Source organism: Prionailurus viverrinus, chromosome F1, assembly GCF_022837055.1.
Source record: "Prionailurus viverrinus isolate Anna chromosome F1, UM_Priviv_1.0, whole genome shotgun sequence".
NCBI lineage: Eukaryota > Metazoa > Chordata > Mammalia > Carnivora > Felidae > Prionailurus > Prionailurus viverrinus.
Window position 1 is genome coordinate 12276083 of NC_062577.1, and position 21917 is coordinate 12297999.

General features: G+C 34.1%; 1 protein-coding gene across 3 annotated transcripts in view; it reads left to right on the forward strand.

Moving 5' to 3' along the window:
• SUCO (SUN domain containing ossification factor) overlaps positions 1 to 21917 on the forward strand; it is a 91732-nt gene that overhangs the window by 16329 nt on the left and 53486 nt on the right. For all 3 annotated transcript variants that reach the window (XR_007148213.1, XM_047840753.1, XM_047840752.1), the window contains exons 2-7: positions 9918 to 10026; positions 13846 to 13956; positions 16355 to 16509; positions 18304 to 18441; positions 18667 to 18817; positions 21616 to 21739. Coding sequence is in view for 2 of the 3 variants with exons in the window: in XM_047840753.1 (XP_047696709.1) it covers positions 9918 to 10026; positions 13846 to 13956; positions 16355 to 16509; positions 18304 to 18441; positions 18667 to 18817; positions 21616 to 21739 (788 nt within the window). In the remaining variant the exon portion in view is untranslated. The remainder of the gene's footprint in view (positions 1 to 9917; positions 10027 to 13845; positions 13957 to 16354; positions 16510 to 18303; positions 18442 to 18666; positions 18818 to 21615; positions 21740 to 21917) is intronic.

The window sequence follows — 21917 nt, forward strand, 5'->3', positions numbered from 1 at the left end:
AAGAAAACAACCCTGGGTTGGGATTTTTCCCTTTCCTATGTGCAGTATTGGTTAATCCACTCAAATTTCCTTAATTATCATTAGTTTATTACAATTATTACTTTGTGCCAATTTTGCTATTTTTCTAGAAATATCTATTTCTTGTGAATTTTCAAATATATAGGTATTTATATAGTTTGTAATATTTTACAGTTTAAAAAATCTGTTTTGTCTGTGGTATTTCATGTTTTTGTGCCATGTTAATTCACATCACCAACTCTCCTTGATTGGTTTTGCCAGAAATTCATCTTTCTAACATTTTCTTCAAAGAACTAAGTTTTGTTTTTCTTAATCTTTGCCTTTGGTCTTTATTTCATTGATTTCTGTCCTTATAGCCTTCTTTCTTTTTTTTTTTTTTTTTTGTAATTTTTTTTTTCTCCGATTTACACTATTATCTCTTTGAGTTGAAAGATTAGCTCTTGTTTTGAAACTAGCTCTTCTTTGGAAATAAAGTTTTCCTGCCGTTGTCTTATCTGCATCCCACCAATTTGTCTTATCTGCATCTCATCCTACCAATAGTAGTCCTCCACTGTAATATTTCCTAAAGTTTCTCATTGTTTCCTCTTTAATGGAAGGATGATTCTGCTGCATAATTTTTGTTTCCAGCCTTAGGATGTTGTTGGGAATCTTTTTGTTACTTCAAAAATTGTTGCAGGGTAGTTGGAGAATATAGTTTATTAGATCTTCAGCCTTTGGAATTTGAGTCTTCTTTTGAAGTTTTAGTGTATGGTTAGTATTTGGGAGATATCCCATGTGTGCTTGAAAAAGAATGTTTATTTTGTATTTGTTATAAAGTTATATATATTTGGTCAAGCTTGTTTCTTATATATAATGTAAATCTCATGTTTTCTTAGATTTTGTCCGTGTATTATTTTGTAAGAGATAATTTAAAATAGGCTACCATAATTTTTGATTATTCTGTTTCCACATGCAGGTTTGGGGGTTTTATATATTTCGAAATGATATTTTTGGGTGCATATATGTTTATAATCATTGTATCTTTTTACTAAGATAAATAATAAATCTGTTAGTGACATAATGTTTATCAATTTAATTCAGTTTTGTCTACTTTGTTTTTTTAAATGTTTTCTCAATGTATCTTTACTGAAATTTTTAATGAGTTGAAAATTATACCTAACATTTCCTAATAAGCTTCTGTATCTAACATAATATCTGGTATGTATTGGTAGTCTTAAGTGCTGATATAGTTTCTTCAGTATAACTCAGAGAGAAACGACATGAACTCATTTGAAAGTTTAATAGACTTCAGTTTAGTTTTGTCCTTACCTCTTCAATTATTAGGCTTGGCTCATTTGCATATTAGCATATTCTTTATTGCACATTAATGTGTCCTGGAATTCATTATTACATTATTTTGCTAGATTTCTTTGATAAGATTATAAAAAGTAATTGTAAAGGTAGCTAGTTCAGTATTTCTAAACTAGGCAGTTGTAAAATAAGCTTCAAGGCTTAATTTAGTTGCTGTATCCTACAGAAAAAAATTCCTGAGTCCTCCTCCTGTTCCCTTTGTTAAGAGTTAATTGATGTTCCTTTACCCTAACATTTAAATCTTAACAATTGTTTTTTGAAATATATAGTTGTAACATACCCTTGAAAATAGCACAGTGCCTGGCAGCATTAAACTGTAGGTTCCCACTGCAAGAAAAACTTCACCCACTGCATATTCAGGTTGAATCTGTCCATTAAGAAAAGACTATGTACTGTCATCTGGATGCAGACATTCATTCCTTCTGTATTGTGGTACTTTTTTTTTTTTTAAATGTATAACCATTAAGACCATATCTAAAAGAGCTTTTGTGGAAATTGTAGGCAAATAACAAATATTTGTCATTAAAAGATGGATATATGTTTAATCTATTAATATATGGTCAGCCTATTTTTGAGAGTGAACAAAAAAAGATACACATATTAATGGTGTAAATAAGAAACTAAAATGGAGTGCTTAACAATTTGTAATGTTTCTGTTGCTTTTGAGCTCTATACAGCTTATAATTTATGCGTATGATTTTTGTCCACTTTGAAGAATTTTATTTTGGCAATTATACCCAGGCAGGTATTACAATAATATATGTTGCAAATAGATACAACATTGAATTATTTTTTTCTTTCTGTTTAAAAGTGGGCAGAATTCCAAAACTTGTTCTTATGGGAATTTAAAGACATCAAATCGTAGAAAGGCGTGCAATAGGCAGGCACCTGTTGCCTAGCTTCAATAATGATCAATCTCTTGTCATTCTTGTTTTATTTCTCTCTGCTCCACTTCTTAAAACAGCTTTTTCAGGGGCATAATTGGTATACAATATACTACATAAATTGGACAATTTGATACCTTTTGGTATATGTATACATCCATGAAACTCTCACCAAAAGCAACTTAGCAAACATATCCTTTACCCTCAGGAATTTTCTCATGTCCCTTTGTAATCCCTGCCTTCTGGCCTCCTTCCTGCAGGCAGCCACTGATTTGCATTCTGTAGCTGTAGTTTAGTTTGCATTTTTTGTATTATATAAATGCATTATATTTTGTATTATATAAATTCCATTATATAAATGGAATCGTGCATTATATACTTTTTTTTTTGGTTTGACATCTTTCACAGAAAATAATTATTTGGAGAGTTGTCCAGGATGTTGTGTTTCAGATTAATATCTTTTTATTGCTGAATATTATTACATTATATGTCTATAGTATAAATTGTTTATCTATGTACCTGTTCATGGATATTTGAGGTTTTTTTTCCCCCAGTTCTTGACTATTACAAATAGAGCTGCTGTGACCTTTTGTGTCTTTCTCTTGAGTGAATACTTAAGGGTGGAATGGTTGGATTATTTGGGTCTGTTTCACTTTTAAGGCAGTGCCAAATTGTTTTCCAAAGTGGTTGTACCGTTTTAGATTCCCACCATATAAGAGTGCTTCTATATTGTTTGCAACACTTAGTATGTTCAGTCTCTTAAATGTTAAGCCATTTTATTAGGTATGTAGTGGTATCTCATTGTGGTTTTGATTTGCATTTCTCTAAGAATAACGATGATGTTAAGCATCTTTCACATGTTTATTTGCCATTCCTAGGTTTTCTTTGGTGATATGACTATCAAAATCTTTTGCCTGTTTTTTTTAAAAATTTGGTTGTTTCTTAATTGAGTTTTGAGAGTTCTTTACACTGGATACAAATTCTTTATCAAGTATATGCTTTGTAAATATTGTTGCCTAGTCTAACTTGCCTTCTCATTTCATAAGTGTGTTTTACAGAAGTTTTTAATTTTGATGGTTAGTTTGTCAATTACTTCTTTCATGGATTCTGCTTATTTTTAAGAGAAACTTATATTTTGGAATGATTCTAGATTTATAGACAATATGCAAAGGTAGTACAGAGAGTTAACCACATACACTTCACCTAGCTTCCCTGAATATTAACATTACATGTAATCATGTTACATTTGTCAAAAGAAATTAGTACAGCACATGGACCATGCTTTTTACATCACACATAAAAGTTCTTTGCCTAGCAGTTTTTTGGGAGGGGGGATCAAGTAGTGGAATAGTATTAAACTAAAATGTCCTACAATTGTACTTATAAATACTTCAATAAAAGTGAACACATTTTTTTGAAGGCAGTTGTGTGGAGGTATTTCCATATGCAGGATGCCAGCCTAATTGCACACTGATTTAAATTCCTCAGTGTAATTCTGTTCATGTTGGTTAGAACCCAGCATTTAGGGGCGCCTGGGTGGCTCAGTCCATTAAACATCTACTTCGGCTCAGGTCATAATCTCACAGTCGGTGAATTTGAGCCCCATGTCGGGCTCCACACGGGCAGTGCAGAGCCTACTTGGGATGTTCTCTCCCCCTCTCTCTAGCCCATTGTGAGCACGCTCTCTCTCTCTCCCTCTCTCTCTTTCAGAATAAATAAACCTAACAAAAAAAGAACCCACCATTTAACAATATAATCAAGTGAACTGACCAAGAAATCATGTGCAGATGATAAAAAATCTCCAAGGTGTTTTTTTTGACAATTTTTTTTAAAGTTTATTTATTCTGAGAGAGAGAGAGAGAGAGAGAGAGAGAGAGAGAGAGAGAGAGAAGCATGGGAGGGGCAGAGAGAGGGAGAGAGAGAGAATCCCAAGCACTGTCAGCATAGAGCCAGCCCAACACAGGGCTTGAACTTACAAACTGTAAGATCATGACTTGAACCGAAATCAAGAGTTGGATGCTTAACAGGCTGAGCCATTCAGGTACCCCAAAGGGTTTTTTTTTTTAATTAACTATTTATTCAAGGTTATAGAACTTAGAGGATAGGATAAATTTTGAGTGTCAAAGACATTTTGTAATAGTTTTATATCTGATCAGCTGTGGGCAAGAGATGAAAGAAGATGTTAGGGATAGTTCAAAAGTAAAAATTAACATTCTACATCAGTTTGTTATTGTCACTGAACCATGTTCCAACCCCAAAATACCTGTTTTTATTCTCTTAGAATTAAAATATTTTTTGTTTTAGTAAGCATAATGCCTAATATTGTGTTTACTATGTGCTGTCACAGTTCTTAGGGCTTTAAGCTAGCTCATCAAATCCTTATAACAGTCCCCTCAAATAGGTAATACTATTTTGAGGAAATAGGCACAGAGAAATTAATGTTTATTTAATGAGCTTGCCCAAGATCATACAGGCTGTGTGACTCTGGACCTCATTCTTTTAACCATTATGCTAGGCCAACTAGCAAATTGTCACAGTCGAATGTATCTTGTAATATTATGCACTTCTGCACATCTTTGCCATATACCTCCGTTATCATGACCTCCTGAAGGAATGGAAAGATTTCCATTACTACATCCCTTCCATTTACTTCATCCTTTCCATTACTTCATCCCTATGAAATGTTATTTTTTTTTCTCCACTAATAGTTATAATGACTATTAAATTCAACATTGGTGGTCATGACTTGAAACCTTGCCTGTAAATTATAGTAGTATTTGTAATTTTACACCATAACATAACTGATGTAGTGGAGATCTTTCAATCTATTGCTCTATCTATCTATCTATCTATCTATCAAGGCTATGACTTTTTTAGGCCCTTTATCAGGAAGTTATTTTTTAAGTTCATTTTATTTATTTTGAGAAAGAGTGCAAACATGAGCAGGGTAGGAGCAGAGGGGGGTGGGGAGAGAATCCCAAGCTGGCTCCACAGTGTCAACACAGAGCCTGAAGCGAGGCTTGATCTCACAGACCTTGAGATCATGACCTGAGCCAAAATCAAGAGTTGGATGCTTAACTGACTGAGCTGCCCCAGGAAGTACTTTAATAAAAGAAGGTCCATGAAAGATAGCCACACACACACTAGGCATGTTCTTAACAGGAATGCTATCCCAACTTAAATTTTATTTCTATTATTTTTCACCTCCCATCAGACCCTAATAATTATTTGCTGAAGTCCAGAGCTTTTGAATTCGTTGATGTTTAAAGGTCTTGAGGAAATTATGTGGCAATTTCAGCTCTTAAATAAAATTTTAAAAATTAGGTCATTCTATCAGCTGAAATTTGATCTCATTTTGGTTTTGACTAAATTTTTATGAAATTTGTTGATTGATTTAATGGTTCCTGTAAGTTTTTCTTCATGTTTTAAGTTTTGGAGAATAGTACTAATCTTTGATAATTTGGTCCCCTGTTTGCAAAACTTTTTTTTTTTTAATGTACAGTTACTTGTATAGATAAAACTGATTTGTTATATTTCTTAGTTCTTGAGACGCTGTTTGGGTTTGTGCGTGTGTGTGTGTGTGTGTGTGTGTGTGTGTGTGTGTGTAGTTCTCTGTTAAAGATAACCTAAAGCTAGAGAACACAAAGCTAGATTGATGGTATTTTTACCCCTCCCACCCTCACCCTCAAAATTCCTACCCAGAAAATGATTTGTTTTCCATAAGAATATTCTACATATTCAGTGTATGTGTGTGTGTGTGTGTGTGTGTGTGTGTGTGTATATACACACACACACACACATATATATATATATATATGAACATATTCATACACATATTTTTAGTTGAAAATGGTTTTTAAAAAGTTTGGAAGAAGAAATCACTTGAGTATTTATTGACTATTTGCCATATGCCTTTGCTAGGTTTTCTAAGTATATTGATTGGTTGTATCATTTAGATTAGAACATCAACTACATGTAAAAGGAAGTGACAATTTGATTGGCAGAACATTTGTGACACTACCATAATGATAAGATAATAAGTACATAAAGTTACCAAAAAAATTCCTTTTCCAAGTTTGCGTAAAGAAAAATTTTAAATTTAAAATCTGCTTAACGTAAGTTTTCTTTTAAAGACGACTTTTCAGCCATGTAGATTCTACTTTGGTTGATTTTGTTATAGATTTACTGTTTTTAATCCTTTAAACATTTTTCTTGCTCAAGATGTCAGATGGTCATTTTTCTTTGAAAAGCATGCACACACACATACTTTATAACTACTGGTACTTGTGACTAGTAAGGCTTTCAGACTGGATGTTAGTGAGTATTTTCTGTAAGCATAATAACCAGCATGTATGATACTCTTGTTTCACTAAAGTGTGTAAAGCTTGGTATCCTAAATGGCACTCAAATGTGATTTTTGTTTAATCATACAGTTAATACCTTTCTTTATGAATCGCAAATCCATGCCACATTGGTAGGGAGAAGCTGACAAAAAAGGATAGATATGCTCTTAGTCTCCAGACTCTCTTTTTTTGAGTTTATGTGTGTGATGAAGTGGTGGGTGGATGAGTTTGGGGAGTGGTAGTGGTGAAGTGACATGGTGATGGGAGAGGAATAAAAAATGACTGAATTTCCCTCTGGTGTGTGCTACAAAACAGTTCTCCACAGACCTTTCATTCATTTAACAAATATTTATTAAGCACCTTATATTTGCAAGTTTTGGCTTTGTGGGGTGAGGTTAAAGTGGTTAGGAATTGGTTCTCAAGGAATTTATGTTTTAAATGTTTATTTTTGAGAGAGAAAGAGTGCTCATGTGTTTGTGCTCAAGTGAGGGAGGGGCATAGAGAAGGAGAGAGAATCTCAAGCAGGCTTAGAGCTATCAGCGCAGAGCCCTACTCAGGGCTCAGTCTTACCAACCGTAAGATCACATGACCTGAGCAAAAATCAGTGCTTAACTGACTGAGCCATCCAGGCACCCTTTATGTTTCTATTTAATTACAAACTTTCTGCCAGTTACATAAATCTGTAGTTAAGATTTTCAAAGACCTGTCAGGTATGCCGTCAGTTTCATCCTCTGAAAGTAGGTTCTTCTAAGAGTTTCTCATTACCTCCAGTTTAGACAGATTGCCCTCTGTTCTCTGTGTATAGCTGTCATCCTAGGATTTCTATTTCCAGTCACCCTGGGGATTCCCTTTCCCCCTCTAATCTCAGTACCATATTGTTGTACATTGTGGTTTCAGACATCTAGTTTCCTCAAATTAAAATCTTCTTGACTATTCTTACTGTTTATATAAACTTTAGAGTCAGCCTGTCTCCTTAAAAACATCTTTAGCTCTTAAATATCTTTCAAATATTCTGTATATACTAACTTGAATCATATAATTTGACTTTTCCATGCCAGAGAATTGTCAAATATTGGCAATTTGAAGCAGTTCTACTTAATAGAACATTTCTTGCTAAGTTTATATTTTATTTTATTTATTTTTAAATTTACTAAATCCAAGTTAACATACAGTGTAACGTTTCAAGAGTAGAATTTAGTGATTCATCACTTACAGATATCACCCAGTGCTCATCCCAAGTGCCCTCCTTAGTGCCCATCACCCATTTAGCCCATCCCCCCACCCAGTACCCCTCCAAAAACCCTTAGTTTGTTCTCTGTACTTAACAGTCTCTTATGGTTTGCCTCCCTCTCTGTTTTTATCTTATTTGTCTTTCCCTTCCCCTATGTTCATCTCTTTTGTTTCTTAAATGCCACATATGAGTGAAATCATATTTATCTTTCTCTATTTCGCTTAGCATAATACATTCTAGTTCCATCCACATTGTTGCAAATGGCAAGATTTCATTCTTTTTGATTGCCAAGTAATATTCCAGTGTGTGTGTGTGTGTGTGTGTGTGTGTGTGTGTGTGTGTGTACACATCTTTTTAATCCATTCATCAGTCAATGGACATTTGGGCTCTTTCCATAATTTGGCTATTGTTGATAGTGTGGCTGTAAACATTGGGGTGCATGTACCCCTTCATATCAGCATTTTTGTATCCTTTGGGTAAATACCTAGTAGTGCAATTGCTGGGTCATAGGGTAGCTCTATTTTTAATTTTTTGAGGAACCTCCATACTGTTTTCCAGAGTGGCTGCACCAGTTTGCATTCCCACCAGCAGTGTAAAAGTGTTCCCCTTTCTCTGCATCTGCTTATCACCAACATCTGTTGTTTCCTGAGTTGTTAATTTTAGCCATTCTGACAGGTGTGTGGTGGTATCTCATTGTGGTTTTGATTTGTAGCTAAGTGTATATTTTAGTATTATTTCTTTACAAATGGGTATTTTTCTTCTATTTCATCTTGTAACTGGTTGTGATGGTTTTAGTAGAGTTGAGTTGATTCTGTTTGTTTGTTTATTTATTTTATTTATTTGAGAGAGTAAAGCACGTGAGCAGGGGAGAGGGACTGAGGGAGAGAGAATCTTAAGCAGGCTCCATGCTCAGTGCAGAGCCTGATGAGGGGCTAGATCCCACGACACTGGAATCTTTACCTGAGCTGAAATCAAGACTTGGACGCTCAACTTACTGAGCCACTCAGGCACCCCTGATTCTTAATTTTATACCTAAGAATATAATTTTTATACCCAAGATATCTTTTAATAGGTGGTTCTTTTTAATTTTCCACCTGTATAAACTCATTATCTGCAATTAATGATGATTTTATTGTCTCTTTTTCCATTTTTATATCCTTTATCATATTATGTAATACTAGCAATAATGGACATTCTTGTCTTGTTTCAGATCTAAATAGGGTTATTTTTAAGTTGCTTCACTAAGTTTGGTACTGACTTTCAGGCTTGTGTATTATGAATATATGTTCCCATGGTAAACACCTGCTTTTTCCTATTTAAAAAAATCTTGATGGATGTGTAAGTTTATCAGATGTCTTTCAGTGACTATGAAGATAATCATATTTTTCCTTGATATTTTTTTGCATGGTAAACTAAATAAACAGATTCTGTTATTTCGACCACTTTTGACTACCAGAGCTAAACTCTACTTGATCATAACAGTGGTATATTATTTCTTTGGTATGTCCTTAAAGACTATTTTTTTTTATTGTTTCATTTAGACTTTTCGTGTCCTATTTCCTAAGTTGTATTAACCTGTAGTATTCACTTGTGTGTGCTCTTTCTCTTAATTTTGGATATCACTACCATGTTCCTATATAAAAATATTTTGGAAGCTGTACTTCTGTGCTTTGAAATAGTTTAGGTAGCTTGGAGTTATCTCTTCTTAAGTATTTAGTAAAATTTCAAATATTATTGGCATCTGGTACTTTCTGAGGGTGTTAGCCCTTTGACAACTTTTTCTGTTCCTTTTGTGATAATTTTCAGACACTCCTTTTGTGAAGGCCTTACTGTTTTCACCTTTATGAAATTCATAATGCCTTAATTTGGGATGCTGATAACACACTGTTTATGGTTTTTGTTTTCAGGGCATTAAATAAAAACCCTCGTCTTATGTATATTTGTCTTCATTAAATTGTTAAGTTCTTTAGGGCATTAGTGTAAGAGCCATCTATTTGTTTATTGCCTCAAATTCTAGCCCATGGTAGGGAATGTGTTGGCTTAACAACTTTTCCTTCTTTCTTTCTTTTGGTGGTGGTGGATGTTTTACAGGCTTCCCAGTTGGCGTGTATGTTGTAAAGAGAGTTCTTCAGCTTCATCATATTACTCTCAAGATGACAATTGTGCACTAGAAAATGAAGATGTACAATTCCAGAAAAAGGTACCTTAAATAAAGTTGACAATGTAATTTGTGTGTCAGCTTTCTAAGACTTCCTCAAAACATTCGGAATAAAAGTAATTTCAGAAATACTATGTCATAATTTTTGGTGATTTGTAATTCTCACTGTAATCTGAAGAGTTACTCAGGTAATTCTGAAAGTAAGCTATCTCTGAAATATTTATATGTTTATTCTTTTTGCTTATGTTTAGAATGTTCTAACATCCTTAGTCCTAGAGTAAGGAGGAAAATAATACCTATTCAGAAAACTGAAAACCAGTGGCTCATTTTTTAATGCTCTAATTAGTTAAAGGGTTTCAAAAGAAACACCAGTTTTATTATAAGAACTTAGAAATCAGGATTATAGGGAGAGTCTGCAGTCAGTGGTTATGTAGTTTTTTATATAATTTGATGGAGTGAATAGAGAGTCCAAAAAACCAGACCAGATCTGTAAATCATTTATTATTGTATCATTTTAAATGAAAAAGGTGAGTATTGACTAGATTTGGCTTCCCCCTATCAATATATATATTTTAAAATACAGTTGACCCTTGAATGACATGGGCTTGAGTTATGTGTGTCCATACTAATATGCAGATTTTTTATGGTACAGTACTGTAAATGTATTTTCTCTTATGATTTTCTTAACATTTTCTTTTCTCTAGCTTCTTTAAGTCTTTCTCTCTTTCTTTCTTTCTTTCTTTCTTTCTTTCTTTCTTTCTTTCTTTCTTTCTTTCGAGCATGCTTGTGTGTGAGTGGGGAAGGGGCAGAGGGAGAGAGAGTATCCCAAGCAGGCTCCGAGATGACAGCGTGGAACCCCACATGGGGCTCAAACTCACAAACTGTGAGATCATGACCTCTGAGCCAAAATCAAGAGTTGGATGCTTAACCGAATGAGCCACCCAGGCACCCCTTCTCTAGCTTTTACTTCATTGTAAAAATGTATACTGTGTATAATATACAAAATATGTGGTAATTTACTGCTTATATTATTGGTACAGCTTTGGTCAACAACAAGCTATTAGAAGTTAAGTTTTGGGGGAGTCAAAAGTTATAGAGAGATTTTTGACTGTGCTAGGGCTTGGTATCCCTAACCCCTGCATTGTTTAAGAATCAACTGTATAGAAGTCATTTATACCAACTATAAAATATTTATGTTTATATTCTATTTTCCTCTCCAAAGGAGCCATAATTTACTGTTTCTTGTGAAAAGATTGAGACAGTTTTTTTTGTAGTTATCTATATGCCATTATATGGCACACAGATTAATATTTTTATTTTCCATGAAATGTCACATTATAAATATTCTACAAATTGACTTTTCCCTCTGCCCCAGTAATATCTCATGGACTCCTTTTTATGTTATATTCTTTTTTTTTTTTTTTCAACGTTTATTTATTTTTGGGACAGAGAGAGACAGAGCATGAGTGAGGGAGGGGCAGAGAAAGAGGGAGACACAGAATCGGAACCAGGCTCCAGGCTCTGAGCCATCAGCCCAGAGCCCGACGCGGGGCTCGAACTCACGGACTGCGAGATTGTGACCTGAGCTGAAGTCGGACGCTTAACCGACTGCGCCACCCAGGCGCCCCTTTATGTTATATTCTTATGATGGCTACATTTTTATTCATTCATATAGATATTTCATAATTTATTAAATATTTCTTTATTGACAAACTTTTGCATTGTTTCTCAGCTATGTATATGCACATGTGCTTGTGTATGCGTGTGTGTGTGGAAATACGGATTTATAATTACATACCTGGATGGTTGGCATGACATTTAGAGTGGATTATGCAAATTTTGGAGTTAACGAGGATATATTTCTGTGGTGGAGCGTTTAAAATTCTGAAGACTGCTGCTGAATCTCTATTTTTTTTTTTAATTGTAAATGTTTTTATTTTGAATGCTGTTAGTCCCTCCAGTTAACTAGAGGGGTAAGAGGAGAGCTCTGGAGGAGATAGATGTATTTACAAGAGTGTCTGGCCACACAGTCACTGTTCCCTGTGAATTGGATATTAAAGACATGCTTGTTTTATTTCATATTCTCATGTTTAGTCATTTTTCTAATGATTCTTAAAGATAACTTTAATCCGAGCCCACGAATGAGAGTCCATTCTCTCTGTCCAAGTTGGCATTTCACACTTGTTGCTCCATAGTCCCACGGTATTTTCCCATATTGGAGCCTATATTCACCCAAGAATGATCAGTCTCCTCTCTGAAGACTACCTTTTATAGGGCCAAGCAACTTTTTAAGATACTAAAAACAAATTCTTATTACATACTTCATCCAGAGTAATGAATGCCCTTTTTCATACATTGGTATAACCAGAAAGACCTCTCAAGAGAGCCACTGGAGGACAAAGGGAGTCATTTTTCTTTAAAAAAAAATTAAAAAAAAAAATTTTTTTTTAACATTTATTTATTTTTGAGACAGAGACAGAGCATGAACGGGGGAGGGTCAGAGAGAGAGGGAGACACAGAATCTGAAACAGGCTCCAGGTTCTGAGCTGTCAGCACAGAGCCCGACGCGGGGCTCGAACTCCCGGACCGCAAGATCATGACCTGAGCCGAAGTCGGCCGCTTAACCGACTGAGCCACCCAGGCGCCCCCCCAAAAATTTTTTTTAACATTTTATTTATTTTTGAGACAGGGAGAGACAGAGCATGAACAGGGGAGGGTCAGAGAGAGGGAGACACAGAATCTGAAACGGGCTCCAGGCTCTGAGCTGTCAGCACAGAGCCCGACGCGGGGCTCGAACTCACGGACCGTGAGATCATGACCTGAGCCGAAGTCGGCCGCTTAACTGACTGAGCCACCCAGGCACCCCAAATTAAAATAATAATGCTAATATTCCCTTATTTCTCTCTGTAATAAATAAGAATAAAATTGAGGCAAAATTATTTTTTATGTGTGCTTTCTGAGTCTAGTAGCAATTATCAGGAAAAAATGGAACTAAAATTTTGTAGAAGAAAAGGGAGATGATTTTTCATAGAGGAATAAGAGGTAAAGTAGCTGAAGTTAACTAAAAACATACCTTGGACTTCTGTGTCCAAATATCCTGTTCTGTGTGAGAGAGTATGTGTCTATGTGTGTGTGATGGAGTGATGTTTGAGAGCGCTATATCAGAATGTTGTTATACGCCTTTTGATAGATGAAGTTATAATTGTCACAGATTTATGAAAAGCAACTATTTACCAGTCCTCATTTTCAATTCTTCTGTATTAAGCTGAATATGTCAAATAATGAGTATCTCTTTAAGAAGAGTATAATTTCATACTTTCACCCACAGTCTATGAGACTTTGATCTAATCTCTGACAAGAAATTTGGAGACTTAAATGTTGTGAGAGTAAATATAAGCAAAACATTTAGGGGGGAAACATAACTCAGCAAGCGTTTAGGTACCTGGTATATATTGTTTAGATAAACAAAGAATATGAACTTTGCTTTTATGAAATGTATAGCTAGAAAATATATTTAAACCTGAAATCCTAACTGGAAAGTAAGTGTCAAAAGAGATGGCACAAAGAGCTGTATGTACTTTCACTTATTAGAGATCCTGCCACATACATAGTGCTGGGTGGTAGGACTAAAGTGCTTATTAAGAAATCAAATGAGGGTCTTGAACTCATTTAGTGTCCGTTTTCACTGTGGTGGCAAGGAAGGGGATGCAGGAAGATGGACAATAACCGTGTAAACAAATAAAAGTAATTACAGTCAAGTGCATACAAGACAGTGTTGTGGTTGTAAAGTATATAATATTGCTTAGGACTGTTTTGTGAAACAATTTTATCAGTTAGCCTTTTTTCTTTGTTGCGATATAGGATGAAAGAGAGGGACCTATCAATGCCGAATTATCGGAAAAAGTGGGTTCAAACTTACCTATTCCTCCAGAAGAACATAAATTGAAAGATGACTCTGCTGTGGATGTACAAGTAAGCTATGTTGCTTTGATTTTTGATGATGTGTCTTTTAAAACTACTTTGCAAGATAGAAAACTTCTGTTTGGTCATCATATTGTGAATTTTTATTTTTTCTTTTTGAATTGTCGTGCTGTTGGCCTTAATACTGTTCACCTGCTAAGAGTACTGCTTTTGAGAAAATGCAAAATTGCAGATTTAATAATAAATGTGACCATTTTCTTTGTAGTAAAAGTTTGGGTATAAGTTCTCATTTCTTTTTAGGTTCCATTTTGGCTCACTGTAATGTATCTTTGTCTCTTTAGACTTTTAGATGTCAGGAAATTGTTTTCTAACTTAAAAGGAAGTATTTGTGTATAAAACAAAGAATGTTTTTATACCAAACTTTTGTCACTCAGTGTGGCATATTAATTAATTATAGGTTAAAATATGTTTTCCCTTTTCCTTTTATATTACATCATGAATATTATTTTCTATTTTATATGCCAGATTTTATGAAAGATATTAAAAACTAGACAAGAATATAAGCTGACTGGAATGCTGAAGCATCTGGAACCCATTTAATATCAGGAATAGCTGAAGGAACTAGGGATATTTGATCTGGAGGAAGAAAGACTAAGGAAAAACTAAGTATCTCAAGTAGTAACAGAAGCAAACTTCAGCTCAAAATGAGGGAGAATTCTTTTTTTTTTAAAATGCAGTCAGAGTTATTTTATGACTTAATTGGACTAAGTACAAATAGTGTTTCATTTTGGATTCTGGAACATGTTTGTCAAATGTTTGTACAATAGAGTAAGAAAGTGTTCTCTGTTACCCTTCTGGTTATATGACTATTCCTGAACAGTCCTGCCATTGTTCATTCTCTAGAATTTTTATCATGGTGTTCAAATACTTTGAAGTGCTTACTGCATCTTATAGACCTGTGTTGTTCAGTATAGTAGCCACTAGCTACACGTGGCTCTTGAGCACTGGAAATGCAACCAGTCCAAATAGAGACTTGCTATAAATACATATTGGATTTTGGAGACTTAATTAAAAAAAAAAAAGTATAAACTATCTCATTGATTTTTTTTTTACATTGAATACATATTAAAATGATAATGTTAATATTCCTTTTCTCAAGGCCTCCACCATAAAATACAAACTATTTGTATTCCTTTGTGAATTTTTCATTTCAGTGTAAATAATTCCCCAAATGATCATATTTTGTATTCTTTGGACTCTATACCTTGTGTTTCCTTTCTGCTCCCATATTGGTCCTCTTTTTCTTTACAGTCCTCTTTCTTCTAGTCTGTAATAGTCCATAGTTTCTGTTTTCTTTGAACTGAGCTTGAGTACCTCTCACTTGATACTTAATAAGCATTAAATGTCTACTGTGTGCTATGGAACATGAAGATCAAGAGAACACAGTTCTTACTCAAGATGTTTATAGTATACTTGAAGAAGAAGAGACATAAATAAGGCAATTGAGGTGTTTGAGGTGCTGTATAGAAGAGAATAGTGGAGGCATAGAGGAAAGGGAAAGGTTAATTCTATTTAGTATTGGTTGTGGGAGAGAATGTGCTGATAGAGGTTTCAAATATGAGTGGTATTAGGTAGATTTCAGATTGTGTTTTGGAGGGGTCAATGGCCCAGAGCATCATTGCTCACTGAAGGAGCAGTGAGAATCATGTATTGCATTGTAATTGTACTTGTGTACTTGTGTGTACATGCTCTGTGTTGTTCTTTATTTATGCACGTTATCTTTTTTTTTAATACGAAATTTATTGTCAAATTGGTTTCCATACAACACCCAGTGCTCATTCCAAAAGGTGCCCTCCTCAGTACCCATCACCCACCCTCCCTTCCCTCCCATCCCCCATCAACCTTCAGTTTGTTCTCAGTTTTTAAGAGTCTCTTATGCTTTGGCTCTCTCCCTCTCTAACCTCTTTTTTTTTTTTCTTCCCCTCCCCCATGGACTTCTGTTAAGTTTCTCAGGATCCACATAAGAGTGAAAACATATGGTATCTGTCTTTCTCTGTATGACTTATTTCACTTATATGCACGTTATCTTCTAAACTGCTGTAGGGCAAGAAGTATGTATTGTACTATTTTTCATATTTACATATGATTTCTTTGTTGCTGCTAGCATTAATTACAGTAAGAGGGAAATATATGTGGGCCCTGATAGAAAATAGGAAAGAAGGAAGACAGGTTTCTTTGTCCTAGTTTGTGAAATGCCAGGAAAAATGGCTAGAGCTTGTATTTTAATATGAAATGTATTCCTTGGGGGGTAATGTTAGAAGAAAGGATTTTTATAAAAGTACATTCTTGATACTGTCACTTTTGAGACATAATTTTATAAAATCCTGTATAGCTAAAGAGATAATTTATTAACCTCCACATTTAATGTAACTTTTTTTTTTTTAAACAGAATGCAGAGTCAAAAAAGTTAAGTCCATCTGTGATTGAGACACTCCCTCCAGTTGATCTACATGAAGATTCTTCCAGTGTAACTGTGGGCAGTGAAAACATTGAAAATATTTCTAGCTCATCTACCTCAGAGATCACTCCAATCTCAAAGCTTGAGTAAGTCATTACAAAGAAAAAAAGAGAATCTCATTAGATTAATGATGGAAAAATGTCTTATCACATAAGGCAGCTTGAAATTCAGATTTGAAGTTTAGGCTCTGCAGCAGACCTAAGTTATGATGCCTTGTTTTGCATAATGATTTTATTTTAATGTAATGGTCTTATGATATAACCAGTGTTTATTCTGCTTCCAAACTCAGTGAAGTAGATCCTAGCTATGAAATCTACATCCCATAAAGTGAGGTTCTACTTGTTTAAGTAACTGCTTATTTGAGTAATCTTCCTTATAATTATCAGATTCAAATGTCAGATTATTCACTTCCATCAAGTATTACTGCAGCATTCCATTGGTAGGTCTGTCTTTTTGCGAATAGCTCCCTTGTTCAAACTTGATAGTAAATACTCAATTTGTAGATCTAAGGTTTCTTTAATTTAGAAAATCGATTATGTACTCTTCTAGCTCCTTACAGCAACACTACAAAGAACAAATTCCCTTCATACTGCATTAATCACTTCCTATATCAAATGAATTAATATATATTTAAAAATTGGATAGGGTAATATCTGGTACATAGTAAAAATATATGTGTCAGTTAATATTATTATCATTACTTTTTTTTAACTACAAGTAATTTTATTTTTATTTTTTTATTAAAAATATTAAATTTTTAAAAAATGTTTATTTATATAAATAAGGCTCCAGGCTGCGAGCTATCAGCACAGAACCCATCATGGGGCTCGAATCCACGAGCAGTGAAATTATAACCTGAGCTGAAGTAGGACGCTCAACTGACTGAGCCACCCAGGTTCCCCCCACCCCCAAATTTTTATTACTGTTTATTTACTCTTGAGAGAGAGAGAGAGAGAGAGAGAGAGAGAGAGAGAGGGAGAGAGAGGGAGGGAGTGGGGGAGGGGCAGAGAGAGAGAGGGAGATAAAGAATCTGAAGCAGGCTCCAGGTTCTAAGCTGTCAGCACAGATCCTGTCATGGGGCTTGAACTCACAAACTGCGAGATCATGACCTGAGCCAAAGTCGGACTCTTAACAGACTGAGCCACCAAAGTGCCCTATCATAAGTACTTTTAAAAACACTTATTCTTCTCAAGAACTTAGGGGGCTGGGGTGAAGGAGTTTTACTTAAAGATGTTAGAGTTTTCATTTAGGTGTTTATCCTAGGTAAGGAAGAAAGAAACAGAAGACAGGCTTAGAAATAATGGACAGTATTTAATAATACTTATTCCAGAAAGAATTTAAGGCTAAATATTATATATATAGACAGTACATCTTATTTTCCCTGTATCCTGAACATGACTGCTTCGTGAATTGGAAGTGAGTAGCAGAACATATTAGGGTATGTGTTTTTTAAGTGAAATTCTAAAAGTGTCTTAAGAACTTCAGTTGAAATGTTAATAGAGATAATAGATTATTTTTTGATACTATAGGCAACAACTAACATTGGTAGAATATACTAACCTGGAAAGGACCCATTAGGAAGATGCAGTTAAAATAAATAATTTTAAAATCTTATTTTTTATGAGACCAAGCACTAATGTATGATATTTTGTTTTAAAACTTAGCAGTTAGCTATTTAAAGGCCAAGGGCATTAACAGATTAAGAGTCAGCAGTTGACTTTATGTGATTTGAAATAAGTGAACTCTTGGAAACAGCCTGCCAAACTGTAAAGAATTCTCCTGTCTTAGATTATGTTTTGTAAATCACTAATACCATTTTTAACTTATGCCACATTATGTTCATTGAATTGCCAGATTGTATTTTTTGTTTCTATTTTTAGTGAAATAGAAAAGTCTGGTACTATTCCTATAACCAAGCCAAGTGAAACTGAGCAGTCTGAAACTGATTGCGATGTTGGTGAGGTTCTTGATGCAAATACTCCGGTTGACCAGCCTTCCTTTGTTAGTCCACCTGAAAGGTGGGTGTGAGCCATTGTTTTCCCTTTTATAATTCTGTAATAATAGCAGTGTCATGTTTGAATGGACTTTGGTGCATACTTAATTCCACTTTATGATTGAGAGAAAGCTAATCCCTTTGTGCTCCTTTCTTGGTTTACTTTGTACATGATAGTTGTAACAGATTAGATTGTATAAACTTGTTATTCAGCTGAAATTTTTTAATTTGTCTTTTTGGTTTCAAATAGCCTTGTTGGCCAGCATATAGAAAATGTGTCATCTTCACATGGCAAAGGAAAAATAACAAAATCAGAATTTGAATCAAAGGTTTCAGCAAGTGATCAGGGTAGTGGTGATCCAAAATCTGCATTGAATGCTTCAGATAATTTAAAAAATGAGGTAGGTATATAACTTGCACTATTTCCTACTTTATTATATGTATTTTTATTTTTTGTTAATCTTGCAATTTGCTAACCATATTTGCCATAAAAACAGGGATTATGTAGTTAATGAGGAATATGGAACTGAGGAGTGAGCTGTGCTTTCTGAGAGCAAGTGGTCTCCAGTATATTGTTCATACATGAAGTTGTTCCAAATGTGAAATGTCTTTGGTATTTTATAATTAAGTGGTTTTCTGCTACCATCAGCTGTTTGATACCAGATATATAAAGTCCTCATTTAAGCATTTTCTTGGAGAGCTATATAGAAGAAGGTATGATTGTTAAATTCGAGTATCTTCAGTATATAAGCTTAACTCCATATACAGTGTTAAATTTAGGCTCTTCAATGAGAATTATTTAAAAAAATTTGTTTTTAATATGTATTTACTTTTTAAGAGAGAGAGAGAGAGCGCGCACGTGCATGTGCATGAGCAGGGGGAGGGGTAGAGACAGAGTGCAAGTGGGGAAGAGACAGAGAGGGAGACACAGAATCCGAAGCAGGCTCCAGGCTCTGAGCTGTTAGCACAGCTAACAGGAGGTGGGGCTTGAACTCACAAACCGTCAGATCATGACCTGAGCCGAAGTTGGACGCTTAACCGATAAAAGGCTGTAATTTTTAACTGTATTAATTACCTCCTAAATAAATTAATATCCTGGAAAAAAGTGTCTCAGCTAGGTACATTTTTACAAATTGTGTTCAAAGTAGGTTTTTATTTGATTTTTAAATTAGTGGTAATACTTTTCTGCTATATTTTTAATAGCCACATACTTTATTAGTCAGTTAGTTTGTTCTGCAAAACACTCCAACACAGAGGTTGTATGGGAACCAATTTGCTAACTCTTCCTTAGTATTTGCAATATATGCAACCGATAAGGATTACTGTCAACTACAAAGACTACCTACAAATCAGTAATGGAGGAGAGGAACAATATATTCAGCAAAGAAAATATCTAAAATAATCAAGAGATTATGGGTATTTGTATTTGTGTAATTCTAATACTCTAGTGTATTAGTGTAATTCTAATATACTAGTGTCAGTCCTTAAAAGTTTGCTTTAATATAGTGAGTACTCGTATTAGGGAAAATGTGCCCTATACCATATAGCACATGTGTACTATATGAGACTTGTGCTATTTGGCAGAGTAAGCTGTCTAAATAAATATTGTGCACTTCTCTAGGAACTGTTTGTAAATATGTTATGCATTGTTTTAGGAATACAGAAATAAATAATGGAATGAACATCCTTGCATACATTATTCAGCTTACAGAAAAAAATTACAAATTGAATTTTTGCCTTTCCCCAGTTAAATTTCTTCCCCTTCAGATAGAACACGTATCTAAAATTCAGTGTGTGTGTGTGTGTGTGTGTTTAAGAATGTGTTTTTAAACTTTTTCCAAAAGTATTATTATAAACAATACATACTATTAGTTGGCATATTTTGAAGCAGTATAAAATGGTCTCATTCTTAACTATTATGTGACTCAACATTGTTTTTGAGATTTGTCTGTCAATTGTTTTCACTGTTGTATTTCACTACCACAATTTATCTGTTCTTCAATACATGGGTATTTAGGTTGTTTCTAATTTCTGGATATTATAAACAGTGCTGCCATAAGCATTCCTGCATACTTTCTTAGTCACATGCGCATGTTTTCACTGATATTAATACATAAGAGTAGAATTACTGGCTCATAGAGTATGCACATCTTCAGTTAATATTGCTAAAATTTTTTTTAAGTTTACTTATTTATTTAAGTAATCTCTACATCCAATGTGGGGCTCTTAACTCATGACTCCGAGATCAAGGGTCACATGCTCTTCCAACTGAGTCAGCCAGGTGCCCTCAGTACTGCTAAATTTAGAACTCCCTTCAGCAGTCTAATAGGTGTCTTATGGTTCAACAGACGTGCCACACTTGAACCTCCATCAGATTGGTATAATTTATTGTCTCTGGTTTTCATTTGCATTCCTTGATTATCGATTATTTTATATTTTTTCTTTGCTAAATTTATTGTTCCTCTCCTCCATTATTGATGTGTAGGTAGTTTTTATATTTGGTAGTAATCCTTTATTGGTTGCATATATTGCAAATACTTCTTCCAGCTTGTGACTTACTGTACCATGTAGTTTATGGTTTTGTGATATGTTTAATTTAAAAATTTTAATCCAGCCAAATGTATCAGCCTTTTTTTAATGATTTATTCTTTCTTCATCTTGTTAAATCCTTTTGTATATGAAGATTTTTCTATAGTTTCTTTAAAAAGCTTTGTTTTTCTTTAGATTTTTTTGTGTTTCTTTATGTTTTTAAATCCACCTTAAAATTTTTATGAGAGTGGTAATTCCTGTTAAGGAATTTTTAGAAACAACATGCTATATCTAGAATTAGTTAGCTTTCTTTAATGCATATATTATTTTAACTTAGATTTTAAGGTGGATGCATTACAACTATAGTACTTACTAATTTGTATGGTTTATGTAGAAGTAATTGTTTGCTTAGGGTATGTTATAAAGTTTTTTACAGCCTAGCTTATATTGCAAACGTGAAGAATATATTTTGTGATGCTTTGGTAAAAGATTTCAATTTTTTCAAGAGAAACTCAACTTTTAAGTAAACCAGACCTTTTCTTTTTACATTTTTCATTTTTTTGAAATATTGTCTATCAAATATAAAATTGGACTTTAATTTCACAAAAACATTTGTATATTCTTTTATGACTTACTGTTTTTTGTGTATTCTTTTGCATTTTTTTTTCAGAGTTCTGATTATACAAAACCAGGGGAAATTGACCATACATCTGTAACAAGTCCCAAAGACCCAGAAGATATACCAACATTTGATGAATGGAAGAAGAAAGTTATGGAAGTAGAAAAAGAAAAAAGTATGGAAGCGTTGTGATTCCTTTTTTTTTTTTTTTTTTTTTTTGAAGGGGGAGGACTGATTTAAATGTGCATTTCTGTCTACAGTTGGTAAAATAAAGCTTTTGAAAGCCTTTTAAAGGTGAAACTTACCAAGATATTGTTGGTTTCACATATATAATTTACCTGTGTATAATTATA